An 18885-nucleotide genomic window follows, 5' to 3' on the forward strand; every position below is an offset into this window, starting at 1 on the left:
CCTGATCTCTTTACTCAGCAGATTATGACCTGCATTAAAACCACCACTTTTACCCTAGCACTTAATGGAAATCACTTTGGCTATTTCAAAGGGAAGAGAGGACTTAGACAAGGGGATCCTATCTCCCCCTTACTCTTCACAATCTGTATGGAGTATCTAACAAGAACAATCAAATATGCCACAGAGAGATGGGATTTTCAGTATCATCCACTTTGCAAAGAATTGAAACTGACACATTTGATGTTTGCAGATGATCTGCTAATGTTTTGCAAAGGGACAGCTCAGTCAATTATGTTACTTGTTAAAGCTTTCTCCACATTCTCAAAAGCATCTGGACTGATTATGAATAATGGTAAGTCTGGGGTATTTTTTAATGGCATGGCAACTGATTTGAAAGCTGATATAAGGCAGGCTACTGGTTTTATAGAAGGCCAAATGCCATTCAGATACCTAGGGTTTCCAATCCAACTAGGGAGAATTTCTAAAAGAGAGTGCAATGTTTTAACTGAGAAGATACTGAGTAGAATTAGGAGTCTAGTAGCCAGGAAATTATCTTATGCTGGCAGACTGACCCTAATCAATTCAGTACTGAACACATTGTACAACTATTGGGCAAATATTTTTGTTCTCCCCAAAGGGGTGATAAGGAGAATCGAAGCTGTGTGTAGGAATTATTTTTTTGGGGATGGATGCAGTGAATACCACAGAGTACCCCTTGTCAAATGGGACACTATCACTCTCCCAAAAAATGAAGGAGGCCTAGGGATGAAAAATGCTGCAATCTGGAACACTGCTACAGTGGCTAAGCTTGTGGACTGGCTCTATTGCAAAGCTGATAGATTGTGGATTAAGTGGGTAAATCAAATATATCTAAAGCAACAAGCCTGGCATGACTACAAACCTGCAGCTGATGTTACTTAGACTTGGAAGAATATTTGTAAAGTTAAGGAACTCATGAAGCCTGCTTATGCAGATGGACAATGGATGCCTGATGCTTGGGGATATACTGTTAGTAGGGGGTATGACTGGCTGAGACTTCATCAAGCCAAACCAGTCTGGTTTGAGACTGTGTGGTCCAACTGGAATGTCCCTAAACACTCTTTGATCTCATGGCTTATACGGAATAATGGGATAAATACAAGAGAGAATCTCTTCAGGATTGGATGTTGCAGTTCTGACAGGTGTTGTGTCTGTGAAGCTGCACCAGAGATTCAAGAACACTTGTTCTTTAAGTGTGGGTATAGTAAGCTTATTCTGAACCAGATAAGGGATTGGAGCAAGCTGCAGATATCAGTGACAGGGGATATAGGATCTGCAGGGTCAAAAATACAACAGCGTGTGTATGCTCTTCTGTTGTCTGCTAGCTACTATCATGTGTGGACACAGAGGAACAATGCGAGGATAAATGCTGTGCTTGTGAGTCCAAACCGGGTTGTGCAATTGATTAAGGACAGTGTGAGGCAGAGAATCAAAATTAAACGGGATGATCACATGTCAAGTGCTGAGAAGAATTGGTTACTAAGTCTAGAAAATTGAATTGTACGGTTTGGTCCTAAAGGGATTCGAACCTAAAGTCTTGGTATATTACTTGTAATTATCATTCTTTTTTGATATACAATATAAATCTCACATTTTACCAAAAAAAAAATATTTATATTATTTAAAGTATTGTGGTTTGTTTTACTTTGTTATTCATTACCTCGGGCAATCCGAGATGGTAACAACTTCTTTTTTTTTTAGGAATACCTAGTTAAGGCTGTTAGAGCATCTCCAATGGTAAGCTAGTTGCTACTAGTTTACCTTTGCCACAAAAGATTTTCAAGCTAGAATATTTTTAAGCTACAAAGTACTACAATGGTAAGCTACTAGCTTAGTGTTGTGACTTAAATAGACCATATGTGACCTACCTTCCACAACACCCTTTTAATTAATACATTTACTTATTTTACCTAGAAAATAAAAATTACAAATATTCAAATGTTCTTTTAATTGGTAGATTTTTCCTTGTAGGCCCATTTGAGCTACTAGCTCCATGGAGCTACAAGCTCAATTTAAGCTAGTACATGTAAAGTGCTCCAATGGTGAAGCAAGTAGCTTGGAAACTTTTTTATTTGCAAGCAAGTCCTTTTGCTTAACCATTGGAGATGCTCTTAGATAAATGAGGGTGTTATGCATAGGGGCCCGAGCCTATTGGCGATGCAAAGGGGCCTGCCCAGACTTGTAAAATAGTTATTAAAACTGCTTTTGTTTAAAAGGTTGTTAAAACAGCTTTTTTGTTAATGTTTTCGATTATGATTTGTGTGATTCGGAATAGCTACCATACATTATGTTTGTAATATCCGTCACCGGATTCAAATTTGTAAGCTTGAAAAGAATAGTTTACAAATAAAAGTGTAGATGTGTGCTTAACCATTTCATCGCCGTACTCGAGTTGAATCGACATGGCATGTATGTTAGCCAAGGATGACACACAACATGGTTAAGACAAAGGTAAAATGAAAGAAAAAGAAAATAAAAGGAAAATAAAAGGAAAATAAAATGTTTGATATGATTGCTTTGTAATTAGTCGATATTTGTCGTACTCGAATCAAACCGAGATGGTATGTATAAACCAAGGATGATTATGAATATTACTAAAACTGCTTACAAATGTAAGCAAATGAGAGAAGTGAAGAATAAAAGAAAAAATATGTTTAAATACACGTATTTTTAATTAACCAACAAATATCATCGAAACACGGAGTAAACCGTCATGGTATAAGGAACCAACGATGATTTTCGGAGATGGTCAAAAAGTTGTAGAAAGAATGAAAAATAAATGCTGAAAATCGTAAAAGAAAAAGAAAGAAAGTAAAATAAAATTGTTGAGGGAAGATGAACTCAAACACGTTTGGATTCTAATCTAAGAAGCCAGTAGAGGCGCAGGCCACTAGGCGACACAAGGAGCCTCTGTCTCAGACCAAAGAATATGGTTATGGCTCATCTAACCTATGTTTGAATTGTGGGATTCATTTTTCATGTTTATAAAGTCATGAAAACAATAAAAAAATGATATAAATGAGTTTGTTGCACCCTAATACTTACATGTTCGGTTGCTAGCGAGAATTGACAAAGTGTTAAACTCACGAGTCAGAAAACTCGTTTTGAAAACCAATTTGTAAGGAAGTGTGTTTCTCTTAGTTGTTGATTGAGTGTAGTTGGTCGATATGGTCGGTCAAGTGTTTTAAATTCACAATGGTGTTACCAAACAAAGTGTGTAAGGTGTTAGAAATCTATATCTCTTTACTCAACATATTCATATATGTATTGATTTTAATTTAGTCATAAAATTAAAAGATGATCTTATGCATGCAAACTATAAGTAAAATAAGGAAGAAATCTTCATTCTTACATTGATATTTCGGATCAAAGGGCACAAGAGAGTTCTCCTACTCTCTTGTTCTTGAGCTCTCCTTAATTGGATGAACAAGGATTCAAGTAGAGAATCCCTCCTAAGGTTTTATACCCAAGATAACAACTTAATAAAATTAATACTATTATTACTAGAACAATATTAATTTTGTATAAAAATGACCCAAAATATTATTTGGTCTCTCAATTATTTCGGTTAAGAGAGAGGGAAGAAAAGGAAGATTTTATCTCTCTAAAATTCTAATTTTTAGATGATATGAATGAATAATACACTAGCTTCTTTTGGTAGTGTATAATATGTAAAATTAAGGAGAAAAACCATTGTGTTCTCCTCTTTGAAAAACCGGGTGGCATGGGGAGGAAGGGACCAATGCATGCACAAGGTGGTCTTCACAAGATTAAGTAGGGTTGCATGGCTAGGTTTAGAAGGAAATGATTATGTTTACCACTAACATAATCAACACAATATATTTCTAATACTCCCCTTAATTTCGGTACATATAGATAAAATGAACTCCATTTTATTTTTGTCAATTTGTCACATGTCACATGTCACATAAAATTGTTATGTATTTTTAACATATTAAAAATCAACGCATTAATAAAAATACGTCATATACAAAATCGACTTAGTAATTCATAATTACTTGTACCAAAATATTTTACCAAATATAAATCACAACATCTTGTACTTATAATAATTTATTCATTCAAATGCAATTGTTTTCTTAAACAATAATTTCATCTAAGTAATAAAACAATTCGATTACTTAGACCGTATCTTATTTAATCAAATTACAATGAGACACGTAAATATTACTTCCAAAATCGTCCGTCAATTTTAAGTAATTTAATTGACCCGTATCGTCATACGATCAATTAAATGACCAATTAAGAATGTTACCCTTTAGGTATGACCTAAGGGGATCAACTGGTCACCACCGTCTCACGACAGTAATGTCAAACTCTAGTCAGCCAATCATTACCGATATGTGTGGACCAATTGACAGTAAAAAAAAATTACTTCCCAATTGTATTCTTTAAAATGAGACTTAAACATGTGATCATCATGATCAACAGTTGTGATCGCATTATTGTCGGAGGACACATATTCCAACAATATCCCACTTGTCCTCGACAAGTGTGCGTCACCAATTCTCTTGTCCTATTACTATCTCCCACTCAATGCAAGGTGTCTTTCAGGTCGTACTTGCAAGTGATCATATCGAGAGTGGTTTCTTCGATCTGGAGAATAACTGATTGACCGGATTTATCTACCATAGATATCTTCCGAGCGTGGCCACGCATTTCCATTTCATTACTTCTCGAGTGGCCCTGAGATATTGTTATAACCCTGACAAGGGGTGGACAATTCCTATCGCACTCATTCCCTTCGACTAGCCATAGCCATCATAACCCAAAATATGCCCATTTGACCCCATTTACGAAGGTCGTAGTAACACAAATCAAAGTTAATCTGAAACTGTGCCATCTTAGGCGAATAGGCTTTAGTCAAAAGAATCGACTAATTAAAATACTATAGTAGCTCTCGCCACGACCAGGCTATATAAATTTGCCAGAACTCTATAAGCGGTCATAAGGCCCGACAAAATGTTCCTAACAGTCTGCCTATGTGATCGACTAGTCATTCTCATATGACTCCATGACACATGAACTTGCCATCAATCGCATCACATTTTAGTCACTTTGAGACGTCACCTCATGTAAGTAACTATGGGCGAATACAATGCTAATTCGTGTTCACTTAAACGGGGTTCAATTGTCTCTATAACCCGTTGGATGTAACAAATTATAAGGTGAGTTAATAATAACTCAAACGACAAATGTCGACATCACACTCGGGTAGTCAATACCGTATTACAACCTTGTGATGCATATCGTAAGTGTGTAAACACTTGTTGATTGCAATAAAAGTTTAACATACCATGTGTCTATGTGTTCAAGCTTCTTTTAATCGCATTTTCCTTTACGTTCATGTTATCTATCATAGCATGAACCTTACCAAGTACACATCTAGCTTCCCAACCTCGGTTTCAGCTCTTTATCTTGAAAGAACTTCCTTGTCGATTATCATATAACAAACGAATTTGTGGTGAATGATATAACCTGTACTGATCAAGTACTCCAACCACACACAATACACTAGGTATATGATTTGTAGAATCTTGCAACAATTGTCAAGATGATTAGCCTAGCACTTCTCACAAGTCCTAGCATATTAGGAAAAATTATTTTTGAGTAACTTCTTATTCAACTAAGTATCTTTCCAAACTTCCTATTTCTCCTTTTAGCTTGAAAATCTTAGGATTATCATAAATCCTTACGCGTGTTTGGATTTTCTTTAATATGTGCAACCTCTTGACATATAATAGAGTGTTCAGTCCAACACTGAAATCGCTCATCGGATTCTCCTCGAGAATACACGACGATTCTTTTATGGCTTGCCAAAGAATCATCATGCTCTTATACATATGATTTATTATTGGACATGTGCATGATTATTCTAATGGCGGAAACATTAGTAACTAATAATCATGAGATCAACCATTCTTGGGTTCAATGAACGACCATGACTGCTAATGGCAATTCCATTTTCATTGACATGAATAACCTATGATCCTCGTTGATTCGATGTGTATATCTCAATACTTATCCAACATCTCATGATGTAATTGGATTCATCATAGTCCATTTTCATCCAGAATTGAAAACTCAAATACTTCTTTGTGAAGGAAAGTTTTAGCTCGTCATTCTCAATGAGTTAGTGAGTTATAAATTCTACAAGATGATTGCTCCCACTAAATTCCATGTCTTCACACGATAATTTCCAACTCCCACTTAATTCCACATGATTCGCAATTGACTACTCAATTGAGACATTTCAAGAATTGAAATATATTTTCCTTTGCTAAGTTATTAAGATAAAACCATATATGTTCCCATCATATCCTTTCAAAATACCTATTTTGAAAAGGTTTCAATCTTCAACCTTATGGAAAGAGATTTTAATCTCTGACTCATTCATCTTATAATGATGCGCGGCAATGTCATTAGATTCAATGTGAATTATATCTAATACACGTCCTTCAAAATACCCTTTTCGGAAGGAGGTTTAACCATTTCATAATGAGGTTAAGTAATGACATTAGCGTGGTTAATACTTAGCTTAGCTCTTGTGGATATCGGCATATCAACATTTGAAACTTTTAGTCATGTTACACATTTATTTTCTAGTGTGTAACTTTGATTCATTTAGGCTCTTAAGCAAATATCATATTGAAACTATTGGTCAAAGATATCATAAACTAGTCAATTAAGACTTTACATTAGTCATTCTTCTTCCAAAACTTTCTTTTGGTCTCCTCGTGTAGTTATCTTGAGAACATATTCTTTTGATTACTTCACTATCACTAGGTCTCTCTTGTCATGTAGATCTATTCGAGACCATAGATCTCATCTATTCGTGTATATCTCATCTATTCGTGTATACTATAATAATAGATATACCTCTATTCAAATCATTCTTCCTTGCGTAGATCTCATTTACACAAATTTATCTTGGTGTTCTTTGTGTCTTCATTTTTCTCCCTCTCTATCTTTAGAACAAATACACTAGAGATTCAAAGATAGCTTATGAGGCACAAATAATGATTTTTGAAGTATAAGGAGAACTATCTCATAGTTTGACTAATTGTTTTAGATTTTGTAAGTGTACTTGGTGATTGACATTCCTTTAAGAGAGTTCATTAACTCAATATCACTTTATAAATGATCATACACAAGCCTTAAGCTTGTGGACATATAATGAATCCCATCATTATAGTTGTCTATTAGATCACTTTAAGTGAATAATCATATGTTTCTATGAGCAAGCATGTAAAGACGAATTTTAGAACAAGGATAAAAATGATAAAACGGGTGACTTGGGTTGCAAACCAAGCCACCATTATCCAAAATACAACCAATATCCGAAATACATTTCCATGTCGAACACGGAAATCAATAGGTTCTAAAATCCGAAACATAAATAAAATAAGACAATAAAAAGCGAAGCTTCATGGAAGCTATTCCTAGCTTCTCGATGGTTTATCAAGCTTGCTTTTCTTTTCCCTTGTCCTTGCTTGGTGGAGGCCCTATTTACAATAAAAAGGGGATACATTATCACAACTTTGTATCACAATACCATAGTTGAATTAGAAACATAAAAGAAAGGATAGTCATTTACCTACTGGAGTGATCTTTCCAGCCTTAATATCACCAAAGTATTTGGAACAATTTCTTTTCCAATGTCCAATACCATTACAATAATGGCATTTATCAAGAGGACCCTTCTTGATTTTGGAAGTGCTAGCTTCATAAGTCTTAGCTTTGGTGAAAGTGGGAGCTTGCTTCTTACCCTTCTTCCCATTCTTTTTGAACTTCCCCTTGCTTTTGGTGCTAATGTTAAGCACATCCTTAGGTGGGTTCACATTTAACCCCATGTCTCTTTCGGCTTGTACAAGTAACTTGTGCAATTCTTCAAGAGACACGTCCTTGTCTTGCATGTTAAAATTCACCCGGAATTGAACATATGCCTTAACTTTGGATAAGGAGTGTAGAATCCTATCTACAATGACTTCTTTGGGGATTTCAACTTTTTGAATCTTCAAAGTCTCGACTAGCTCCATTAATTTGAGCACATGAGGGCTAACCTTTTGGCCCTCTTTGAAGTCGAGATCAAAGAATGCCGCGGCCGCCTCATATTGGACGATCCGCGGAGTTTGTGAAAACATTGTCACAAGCTTGGAGTAGATTTCATTAGCGGTGCCCATTTTAAAGGCTCTCCTTTGGAGATCCGCCTCCATCGCATAGATCAACACATTTTTCATTGTGGCGGACTCCTTATGGTAAGCCTCATATGCTTCCCTAGTTGCGGCGGTCGACCTAGTGTTAGGTTCGGGTGGAGAGGCCTCGGTAAGGTAACGAAGCTTGTCGTCACCTTGGGCGGCTAGTTTGAGTTGGGCATCCCAATCGGCGAAATTTGACCCATTCTTTTCAAGTTTACAACGATCCATGAAGGATCGGAGCCATGAAGTATTAGTGAGAGGCGTGGCGTTGGTGTTTGGATTGGCCATTTGTTATGAGAAATAAAAGCGGTCTACAAAACAAAATAGAAAGAATAAAACATATGTCGTTTTCAATATAATAATACTCGTAAAATAAATTTAAATTTAAATTTAAACAAGTTTTATTGCATTTATCTAGTGACCTCTACCCAACTTAGGGCACGGTGTGCCGAAATACCCTTTATTAACATAAATCGGTGGATTAACCTTTTAATCGATTCTACTTTTAGAACTCTTGGTCGATAAAATTTACATTAATATTTATCTTTAGCCCGAAACACATCTGGAAATCGTCATGAATACTTTCGTTGAGTACAACCCAAATTTCGAATAAATGTGTCCATGATCCAAACTCATATCAACTTAGGGCACGGTGTGCCGAAATACCCCTCATTAACATAAATTCGGTGGATAGACATTTATCACCCACTTCTCCTACGTAACAAGGTTTGTACCCCGGGATGGCCGAGTGCACTCCCTCACGAAATAGGTTTTCATGGTTTCTACTTTTTGGTAAGGCTATGTCTCAATTGTTTATTTTTAGCGAGAGGTCGTGTCAATTTATTATCTATCACGTTTTAAGTGAACTAAAGCGGTGAACTACGATAATTCTAATTGACACGGTCGATATACTCGATTAAAATGACAATGCATGTTTTAGTTATGGCGATTTAGCGATGCATGCGACATATAAATAAAATGCAAAACATAAAATAAATCCTAGTATGGCCTTCCTAAAATAGAAAATCTAATTAACTATTACATATTCGGAAACCAACTCCATTGGTCCCTTGAACTTTGGTTTTGGCACGCATCTCGAGGTAACACCGTCTTTATGTATCGCCTTCTTGAGTGACACCGTCCTCAAGGAACTCCGGAATAAATAAATTACATAACAAATTAAATAATTTCCTGTTATACATTTGTAATTAAAATAAAATAAATCTATTAAATTACAAAACGGTGATACAAGATCACAATAAATTTCAACCGAATCGATATTCCCATACATTTCGGGTAATACCAATTAAAACTAAGGCCATACTAAGTAAAAATTACATAATTCAAAAATTATATAAAATAAAATTATGACAATCATAAATAAAATGCAGCATTATAATATGTATGAACATGCCCAATTTTATGCTAAATCGCCTTTAAGTAGCCAATATCGTATATTTAACGGTTTTTACGGATTTGCGTGATTCAACCTTTTAAAATCACAATAAATTACATAAAATCATATTTACGCACAAGTTAATTACCCTAACCTCTTAGGACTCAAAATTAGTCTCCACAAACTATTTGACTATAATTAACTCATATTTCTTAAAATTGTTCCTTAATGGACCCAAAATTACAACAAAAATGCTATAAACTTCAAATAAATCACAAAAATTTCAAATAAATTTAAAATTTGAAATTTAAACTCTTTAACATTCTGTAAAAATACCATGACACTCATAATGTTAAAAAAACTTAGGTTAAAATTTCGAAATATTTATCGGAAAAACTATGTTGCGGTTTATCGGATTTATCAATAATAATCATAAAAACATGAGAAAAAAATATATTTATCAACTTTTCAATTTTAGATCTGAAATCGGTAATAAAATGAAACATGTGACGTTTTTCCTTAGTCATGGAGTATGTTTTAGCAAGTATTCACTAATTAAGTCACTATTTATGCTATTTTTCATCAAAAATTCATAAATCATGCATAAAGACTTCAATATAGCCTATTATTTTACACACATCTTGTAAAATTTCATGTGACAAAATACTACATTTCTATGACCAGATTCGAAATTTATCTCATATTAACCTATTTTTCATTTAAATTCGATTTTAATCATGAAAAATCCACATTTCGAGCATAAGAACTCCAAAAATTATGAAAATTTTCAGGTCATCTAAAAATAATATATGTGAAAACATATCCAAAAAGCACTATAAAATTCAAAGTTTAGCTAATTTTAGTCCGAAAATGACATTTTAATCATAAAATCACATTTTTAATGCCATTATTATATAAGATGAACAATAAAAATCCATAAATTAACCAAAATATCCTAAATACATTTTAGGATCAAAAACTTTAACATGCATAAGTTATTTCGTGATATTTCATAATAACACAAATTTACAAGTTTTATATGTTAATCATATAACTCGGAAAAACTATCACCGATTTGCATGCAAACAACCAAGGCTCTGATACCACTTGTTAGAAATCTATATCTCTTTACTCAACATATTCATATATGTATTGATTTTAATTTAGTCATAAAATTAAAAGATGATCTTATGCATGCAAACTATAAGTAAAATAAGGAAGAAATCTTCATTCTTACATTGATATTTCGGATCAAAGGGCACAAGAGAGTTCTCCTACTCTCTTGTTCTTGAGCTCTCCTTAATTGGATGAACAAGGATTCAAGTAGAGAATCCCTCCTAAGGTTTTATACCCAAGATAACAACTTAATAAAATTAATATTATTATTACTAGAACAATATTAATTTTGTATAAAAATGACCCAAAATATTATTTGGTCTCTCAATTATTTCGGTTAAGAGAGAGGGAAGAGAAGGAAGATTTTATCTCTCTAAAATTCTAATTTTTAGATGATATGAATGAATAATACACTAGCTTCTTTTAGTAGTGTATAATATGTAAAATTAAGGAGAAAAACCATTGTGTTCTCCTCTTTGAAAAACCGGGTGGCATGGGGAGGAAGGGACCAATGCATGCACAAGGTGGTCTTCACAAGATTAAGTAGGGTTGCATGGCTAGGTTTAGAAGGAAATGATTATGTTTACCACTAACATAATCAACACATTATATTTCTAATACTCCCCTTAATTTCGGTACATATAGATAAAATGTACTCCATTTTATTTTTGTCAATTTGTCAATTTGTCACATGTCACATGTCACATAAAATTGTTATGTATTTTTAACATATTAAAAATCAACGCATTAATAAAAATACGTCATATACAAAATCGACTTAGTAATTCATAATTACTTGTACCAAAATATTTTACCAAATATAAATCACAACATCATGTATTTATAATAATTTATTCATTCAAATGCAATTGTTTCCTTAAACAATAATTTCATCTAAGTAATAAAACAATTCGATTACTTAGACTGTATCTTATTTAATCAAATTACAATGAGACATGTAAATATTACTTCCAAAATCGTCCGTCAATTTTAAGTAATTTAATTGACCCGTATCGTCATACGATCAATTAAATGATTAATTAAGAATGTTACCCTTTAGGTATGACCTAAGGGGATCAACTGGTCACCACCGTCTCACGACAGTAATATCAAACTCTAGTCAGCCAATCATTACCGATATGTGTGGACCAGTTGACAGTAAAAAAAAGTTACTTCCCAATTGTATTCTTTAAAATGAGACTTAAACATGTGATCATCATGATCAACAGTTGTGATCGCATTATTGTCGGAGGACACATATTCCAACATAAGGCTAGTGTTTTGGATCGGTAGGTCCAAAACACACGTTGATTTTGACTTAAGAAAGTCGAGTAGAGAATTTTACGAGATAAAAGAAGGGTGGACTCTCGTGTACTTTAAAATGGTGCACAAGAGGGGGTATTTATAGAATATTTTGTGGTTTTGGTTGCTTGAGGTGGTTTTTGGCGACATGGCATGTGAAAAGCTCCTAGAGGCGCGAGCAATATGGCGACACAACGGCTTGTTCTGTCCTTTCACAAATTTAGATTTTCTCTTTTGTTCTATTCAAGATTTTGTTGGACGTGTTTTGTGGTGTATACCTAGAATAGTACACGTCCAACAAAACCTAGAATAGAAAAAAAAAGAGAAAATCTAGATTATCGGACTACAACATGTCTCAGACTCCCGCGCGTTGGTTTCGAGGCGGCGACACTTCTCCCACAGAACTCCGGCGCGAGGCCAATACACGTCATGGGCCGTTACCGATTTGTATGACATTGAAACCGGTGAAAGGTTTGACAAGCCAGCATTTGTGGAGTCGCCACTAATTTTTATGGAAAATTGGAACCGTTTGAATACTTCGCGTCATGTCCAGACACAAAGTAGTGACACGAACACTAAGAAATTCGTTGCCCTTAGAATTCTATGTCTAGAATTATTCTCGTGATGCCAATGAACACGGATGTTCATAAAGATCTTGAGTAAGGAGTGAGGGTACGTATTAGGAAGCTCTTTTATTCGAACACCTAATCATGCCCGACTCGATAGCGGCCTCTACTAATGATCAAGGAAGTTGTTTATACTCGATATGTTGTCAATTGTATGCATGACATGCAACAAACACGGATTAATCCTAGCATGTGAATATTAATTATGTCGGTGAACACACAATTTAGCACTCAAATGGGTCGAAGTTGGGAGTTTAGATTTATTACATGTGAGTGGCAAGTTAGTAAATCATATAAAAACAATATGAAATAAAGAATTAAATACAATGGATAAATTACAATGGATTAGAACGAATTAAATTGAATTTACGTCATAAATATACTCAAAAGAGATTTGAAAGAAAAATAAAAGAAAATAAGTTTAGAAAATAAATTAAAATATGAAAATATGTTGATTTAAAGGGCGATAATACGAATAATAGTCGATTAGAAGCTTAATTAGAAACCTACTTCAAAAAGAGAATGAGTTCAGAGGCAGAAGTCAGTCCAGAACAGGCGCTGCAACTGGTGCATCCTCTGGAAGAGGCACAACAGCTGTTGCGATTGTTCTAGAGTTCAGTTCTGACTGTGAAAGTTAGAACCGCGGTTTAGTTAATGTTCGTTGGTTGTTTTACATTGATTATTGATATACAACTCGAGTAAAAGTGGTTTAGTCAGATTATATATGCTAATATCGTCACAAGTCAGATTATGGAATGAATTAAACGAGATATTATATTGGATTACAAATATACAATGTCGGGATTAATTTTATATACAAAACTCGAGTTTAAGACGGTTAAAATAAGAACAAAATAGAACGAAACCTAAATATAAAGAGAAATATGTACAAAAGGCGAATTCCAGGGACTTGATATAGATGAACCGAGTCTCTTAAATCCGGTTTGAATTTATGATGAAAACACGCAAATATAAATTATGAGGGACTTAAGTCGGGAAATTATTGAAAGGATTTATAAAAACTAATTTGAAAATTATTAGACGAAATAAGATGAAGAAAATGAAGAAATAAAATAATTAAAAGACGAAAGAACAGAAACTCGAGGAAGAAGAAGAAGTGCAGCAACTGAAAGCAACCTCCGGAAGAGGCGCAGCAGATGTTGCAGCCTTTAAAGAAGGCGCATCAGTTGATGCGATTCTTTCCCACGTCGTTTCTCTGCTGTTCCCGTCAAAAGAGTTTTAAAAGATGATTTTAAAAGACAGTTTGAGCCTACTTATGATATAAATCTTGCTATACTGAAAAATAAAATAAATAAAATTGGGATTTACACCCTCAGACTTATATGTTTGACGAAACGAGATTGACTAAGTTGTCGTTTAGTGATTGCTCGACTCGGTGTAAGAATGAAAGTGCCCTTAAAAAGAATTTAAAACAGATTGGTTAGATTGGTTAGGTGGAGTTGGTCAAATTAGTCGGTCTATGCAACGTGAATGGTACTCAGAATGATCTGAGCTTACGTGGTCATGTAGAGCAAACACGTAGGCGTCGAAAAGCAAGAGCGTTGTCTTAGAATGCAAAGGGAGAAGAGAAAGGCGGACACTCGCAAGAAAAATATGTGAGGTAGAGGCCTCTATTTATACTAATCACGTGGAGGAATTTAGGTAAAAGTGGGATTAGGAAAGAAATCCGGAAATATTTGGAAACTGGGAAAAATCAGTCCAAGAAGAGGCCCGGCAGGAACTGCGACCTTTCCAAGAGGCGCAGCTCCTGATGCGTTTTCTCTTAGGTGGTTTCCTCATCAGCAAGAAAGATTTCCGCGGTTAAAATTAGGAATTAGGGAAGATGTATAATTCCTTATTCCGCAAAGAAGATATTTCCGTGATAAAGATAAAATTTAGGGTTAAACAATCCGGAAAATTCTAAAAATTCCGACTCGGTTTTAAGACGGTTTTTAGAAAATGGAAACGATTTTTGACCCGGACTCCAAATGTACTCTAGTTAATGTCAAAACGATCGTATCGGCGCGTAGATGACGACCATGAGGTTGACTTCGACTGTCTCAACTATCATATGTCGACGAAGTTACGAAATATCATAAATCGCTCCGCGTGATTAAACATGCAGACCAATCATCACTAGGTGGTTGGCGGGAGGTGCAGAAACGAGGTGTCTACAGTGTTTTGTGTTGGACTCGGCTTTTGAATTAAGTTGAGTCGAGTTTCGGATTTTGAGTTGATTTTGGGTCCGGAGTTGGATTTGACTCTAATTAGTGTCATTTAGACGCCGTCGAAGTGCATGAAACATTCTAGGTATTTCTAAAATGTGTTGAAAAGTTTTTCTCATTTTGAAAATCGGTTTTTTCTTTCTGGCGCAATGTCATACCGAATGTCGATTATACGCTGCGAGTCCGAGACATGTTATAGTCCGATAATCATCGGTTGTGTGTTGGAATTCCGACACATGGGTATCTACAGAGCCTCCACTGTGATTGAGGCTTGGACAAGGCAAAAGTCAATGTATAGACCCCAGTTCAATCGAAGATTACAACCTTAAGACTATAAAGACGTCGTGGTGACTCAAGGGGTTATTTTAAAGTCTATCGACTATCGTGGAGGGTCGTTTAAAGTCCGTTAGACTACGTATAAAGGCTTGCCAACCATAGGAAGAAGTCATACCTAAGAGATCGTCGAGGCACGTCCTTCGAAGGGAATTGAGTTATTCTTTTGCTGTTGCTCGTGTGTATAGACTCGCCAACCATTGAAGGTTAAATGATTGACCGCGAATAATGGCCGATTTCTCGGATGCATTTTCAAGAATGCGTCTGCTAGTGTCTTCTACCCAGGCTAATTGATTGCTTGCTATGGTCGATTTCTCAGGCCCATTTTCAATAATACGTCTGCTAATGTCTTCCACCCAGGCTGATTGACTGTGGGAAATAGTCGATTGCTCGAGCCCATTTTCAAGAATGCGTCTGTTAATGTCTTCCACCCAGGCTGATTGACTACGGGAAATGGACCATTTTGTGGGCCTATTTTCAAGAATGTGTGTTGTAATGACTTCCAACGAAGTAGATCGAGACTCGCTGGGGAGTTTCCTTTGTGTAGGTTTTGCTTGTCTACTTCTTGAATTGTTGTTGCTTATGCGTGCGGACTCGCCAGCCGTAGGAGGAAATGCTTCATGGCAAAGGTAGAGGGGAGATGTGATTTTCTCGAAACTATACTGGAGAAGTTGTAAATTGTTGTTTCTTGCTTGGTCCCACCAGGGGTGCTGAAAGTGGTCATGCATTGATAGCGACTGGCGCGCTGGGGGATTGTAAGTGTGAAGTTGTTCATAGGCAGGCTTGTTGGGGATGCCCAATCGGAGCCTCTAGACGCAGAGGTTTGCCAGAGCATTCTCGTCTATCCTTTGGGCGAATCGGAGATGTGTTTTAGATCTTCGCTGCATTTTACGATCTCCATGTCGTGGTTCCGAAATTTGCAACTTCGCAACTTGAATATTGTGATTGCAATTTGAATTTTTGTAACTCGTATGTGAATGTTTATACTTTTTAAAATTTGTGACTTGAAATGTTAAAATTGCAACTCGAAATGTGGCGATATCGAAATCTGGTGCGTCGATTTACGAGTTTGAATTTCGTAAATCGCAATTTTAAATTTTGTAATTGTAAATTGTGATTTGATTTTTTTGCAAGTTGAAGATTTTATTTTTTTATAATTTGAAGGTTTGTAATTTTGAAACTGAGGAAAACTGCGATTTCAAATCCGCGGTTTGAAATTTGATATGGCGATTTTGATCGGGTCCGTTTCGTATTCACAAATAGATGTGGTCGTTGGGTCACGGTCGAATTAAAACACAATTTATAACTTCACAAAAAAACTCTACAATTAGTAAAGAGGCAAGTAAAGGTCGGATCCCAAGGGACGGGAGTTGAAATGAGATTTCTATTGAAACTAGTGGTGTCTTAGGAGTGTCACAAATTGGGTTGATGTAGAAGGTCACTAAACTAAAATAGCAATGAAAATAAACAAGCAAGATGAATTAAAGGGGTGTAAGCAATTGATTAAAAGCACTAGGGTGTCATGGGATCATAGGGGAATCATGGGATATGATCATACAAACATGTTCTCAAATTATAAGCAAGCAATTATTGTTGTGATGCATTGAGTTGGGTTATATCTTACAATCCTAGGAAAGTTTGGGTCCCGGAGCCGAATCAATTAGATTGTACAACACCTACAAGTCGACTTAATCTTCCCTACTCAACAACATGCATGGTCTAATGAGACTCGAGTTGGGTTATGTCTTACAAGTCTCATTGAAAAGATAGAGGATGATAGTAAATGCAAGGATTCATAGGCTTAGCATTTCATCAAACATAACAAGTGCAAGAGTTGAGATCAAAACAAGCAAGCAAATAAAACATGAAATCATATTAATTTAAGCATGAATCATTCCCCATGTTGGTTTCCCTAATCACCCATTTAACCCTAGCTAAGAGACTACTTACTCATTATCATGTTGATCATGCTAGCAAGGTTGTCAATCATACCAACAATATGAAACATGATGAATAAATGAAAGTAATTAACAATAATTAAAAAGGGATTAAGAGATTATACCTACTAATGATTCCAATAATAAAGCAAAGATAAAAGAAGTACTTGATGCTTGATTGAGAGGTTGTCAATCTCCCAACAATAACCCAAATAATCTTCAATTACCCAAAATAAAGGATGAACAAAAGAGAGATTAAGGAAATAAAACTTGTATTAGAACTTGATTTATTGTTGATTACAAAACTAAAGAGAGATTTGATTGATATTAACTACTCTAATTATTGATAAGAATAACATGCTCCTCTAATTAGACTAATGGGGTATTTATAGTGGAAATTAGGGAGGATGCATTAGGGTTAACTAAGGGCTAAACTAGTAATTACACTTTTTAGATTGAGCAAGGAGGAGCCGGTATTTTTCGAAGGAAGGGCTTCTTTCTTCGTAGCTTGGGGAAGAGGAAATCACGCTGTGCTGGAATCCGGGCGGAATAAGGTCGGGACGGGCGGATTCTGGCGATGGGGTCCGAGCGGATTCGAGGGAATCCGGGCGGATTGTGGAGGTGGAATCCGAGCGGATTAGAGCAAAGCCGCACGGATTGTGCAGCTGGGGGACGGTCAGATTGGTGACAATCCGCTCGGATTGTCACTCAACAAGACATCTTCTTCTTTTCTTCCCTTTTCTTCATAAATTCCTTGGGGATTTCCTTGGGGACTGAAGGATCCTTTCTCAACATTGCTCTTTTACTACAATATGTACAAAGGCCTTCTAATCTTGTCTCTTCTTGATGCTTGGTCATTGAATTCGATCAATTTAGTTTCGTTTTGCCATGAAAATGCAAGATTCTTACTCCTTTCCTACCAAGGGATCAAAATCTCAAAGAATATGCAAAACAAAGAACTAAAGATAAGAAATGACCCTAATATGCACTAAAAAGCATGGGAACAAGGCTAATTCGGGGGCTAAATATGCGCTAATTATGGTCACATCAAATATCCCCAAACCGAACATTTGCTCGTCCCGAGTAAAGAGGTGACAAAGACTAGGACCAATACTAACCTTTTGATGTAGGTGATGTCGTCACTCATCCAATCAAACACATTTATAATACTCAACATACAACTAGCTAGTGGTAAGTCGAGGTCGATCCATGGGACGGTGGTTACTCAAATTATTCAATCTAATTATGGTTATGCTTGGGGTTGTCACAATTATAATGGGTTGATGATTCTAATCTAATAAAGGCAATAAACAAGCAACAAAAGGAAAGATGTAAACAATTGATTAAAAAGCACTAGGATATCATGGGGTCATAGGGGAATCATGGGAATTGATCATACAAACATGCTCTCAAATTATAAGCAAGCAATTATTGTTGTGATGGATTGAGTTGGGTTATATCTTACAATCCTAGGAAAGTTTGGGTCCCGGAGCCGAATCGATTAGATTGTACAACACCTACAAGTCGACTTAATCTTCCCTACTCAACAACATGCATGGTCTAATGAGACTCGAGTTGGGTTATGTCTTACAAGTCTCATTGAAAAGATAGAAGATGGTAGTAAATGCAAGGATTCATAGGCTTAGCATTTCATCAAACATAACATGTGCATGAGTTGAGATCAAAACAAGC

At 35.7% G+C, this 18885-nt stretch overlaps 1 protein-coding gene across 1 annotated transcript; it reads left to right on the forward strand.

Moving 5' to 3' along the window:
- The first annotated feature begins 954 nt into the window (after positions 1 to 954).
- Positions 955 to 1536, forward strand: LOC141655493 (uncharacterized). Its single transcript, XM_074462573.1, has one exon. The coding sequence runs from the start codon at positions 955 to 957 to the stop codon at positions 1534 to 1536; it is 582 nt and encodes a 193-aa protein (XP_074318674.1).
- Positions 1537 to 18885: the final 17349 nt, after the last annotated feature.

Source organism: Silene latifolia, chromosome 1 (genome assembly GCF_048544455.1).
Source record: "Silene latifolia isolate original U9 population chromosome 1, ASM4854445v1, whole genome shotgun sequence".
Taxonomy (NCBI): Eukaryota; Viridiplantae; Streptophyta; class Magnoliopsida; order Caryophyllales; family Caryophyllaceae; genus Silene; species Silene latifolia.

What these genes read in the sequence shown, in the direction of transcription:
- LOC141655493 (XM_074462573.1), top strand. Translation starts at nt 955, where the DNA reads ATGAAGCCTGCTTATGCAGATGGACAATGGATGCCTGATGCTTGGGGA.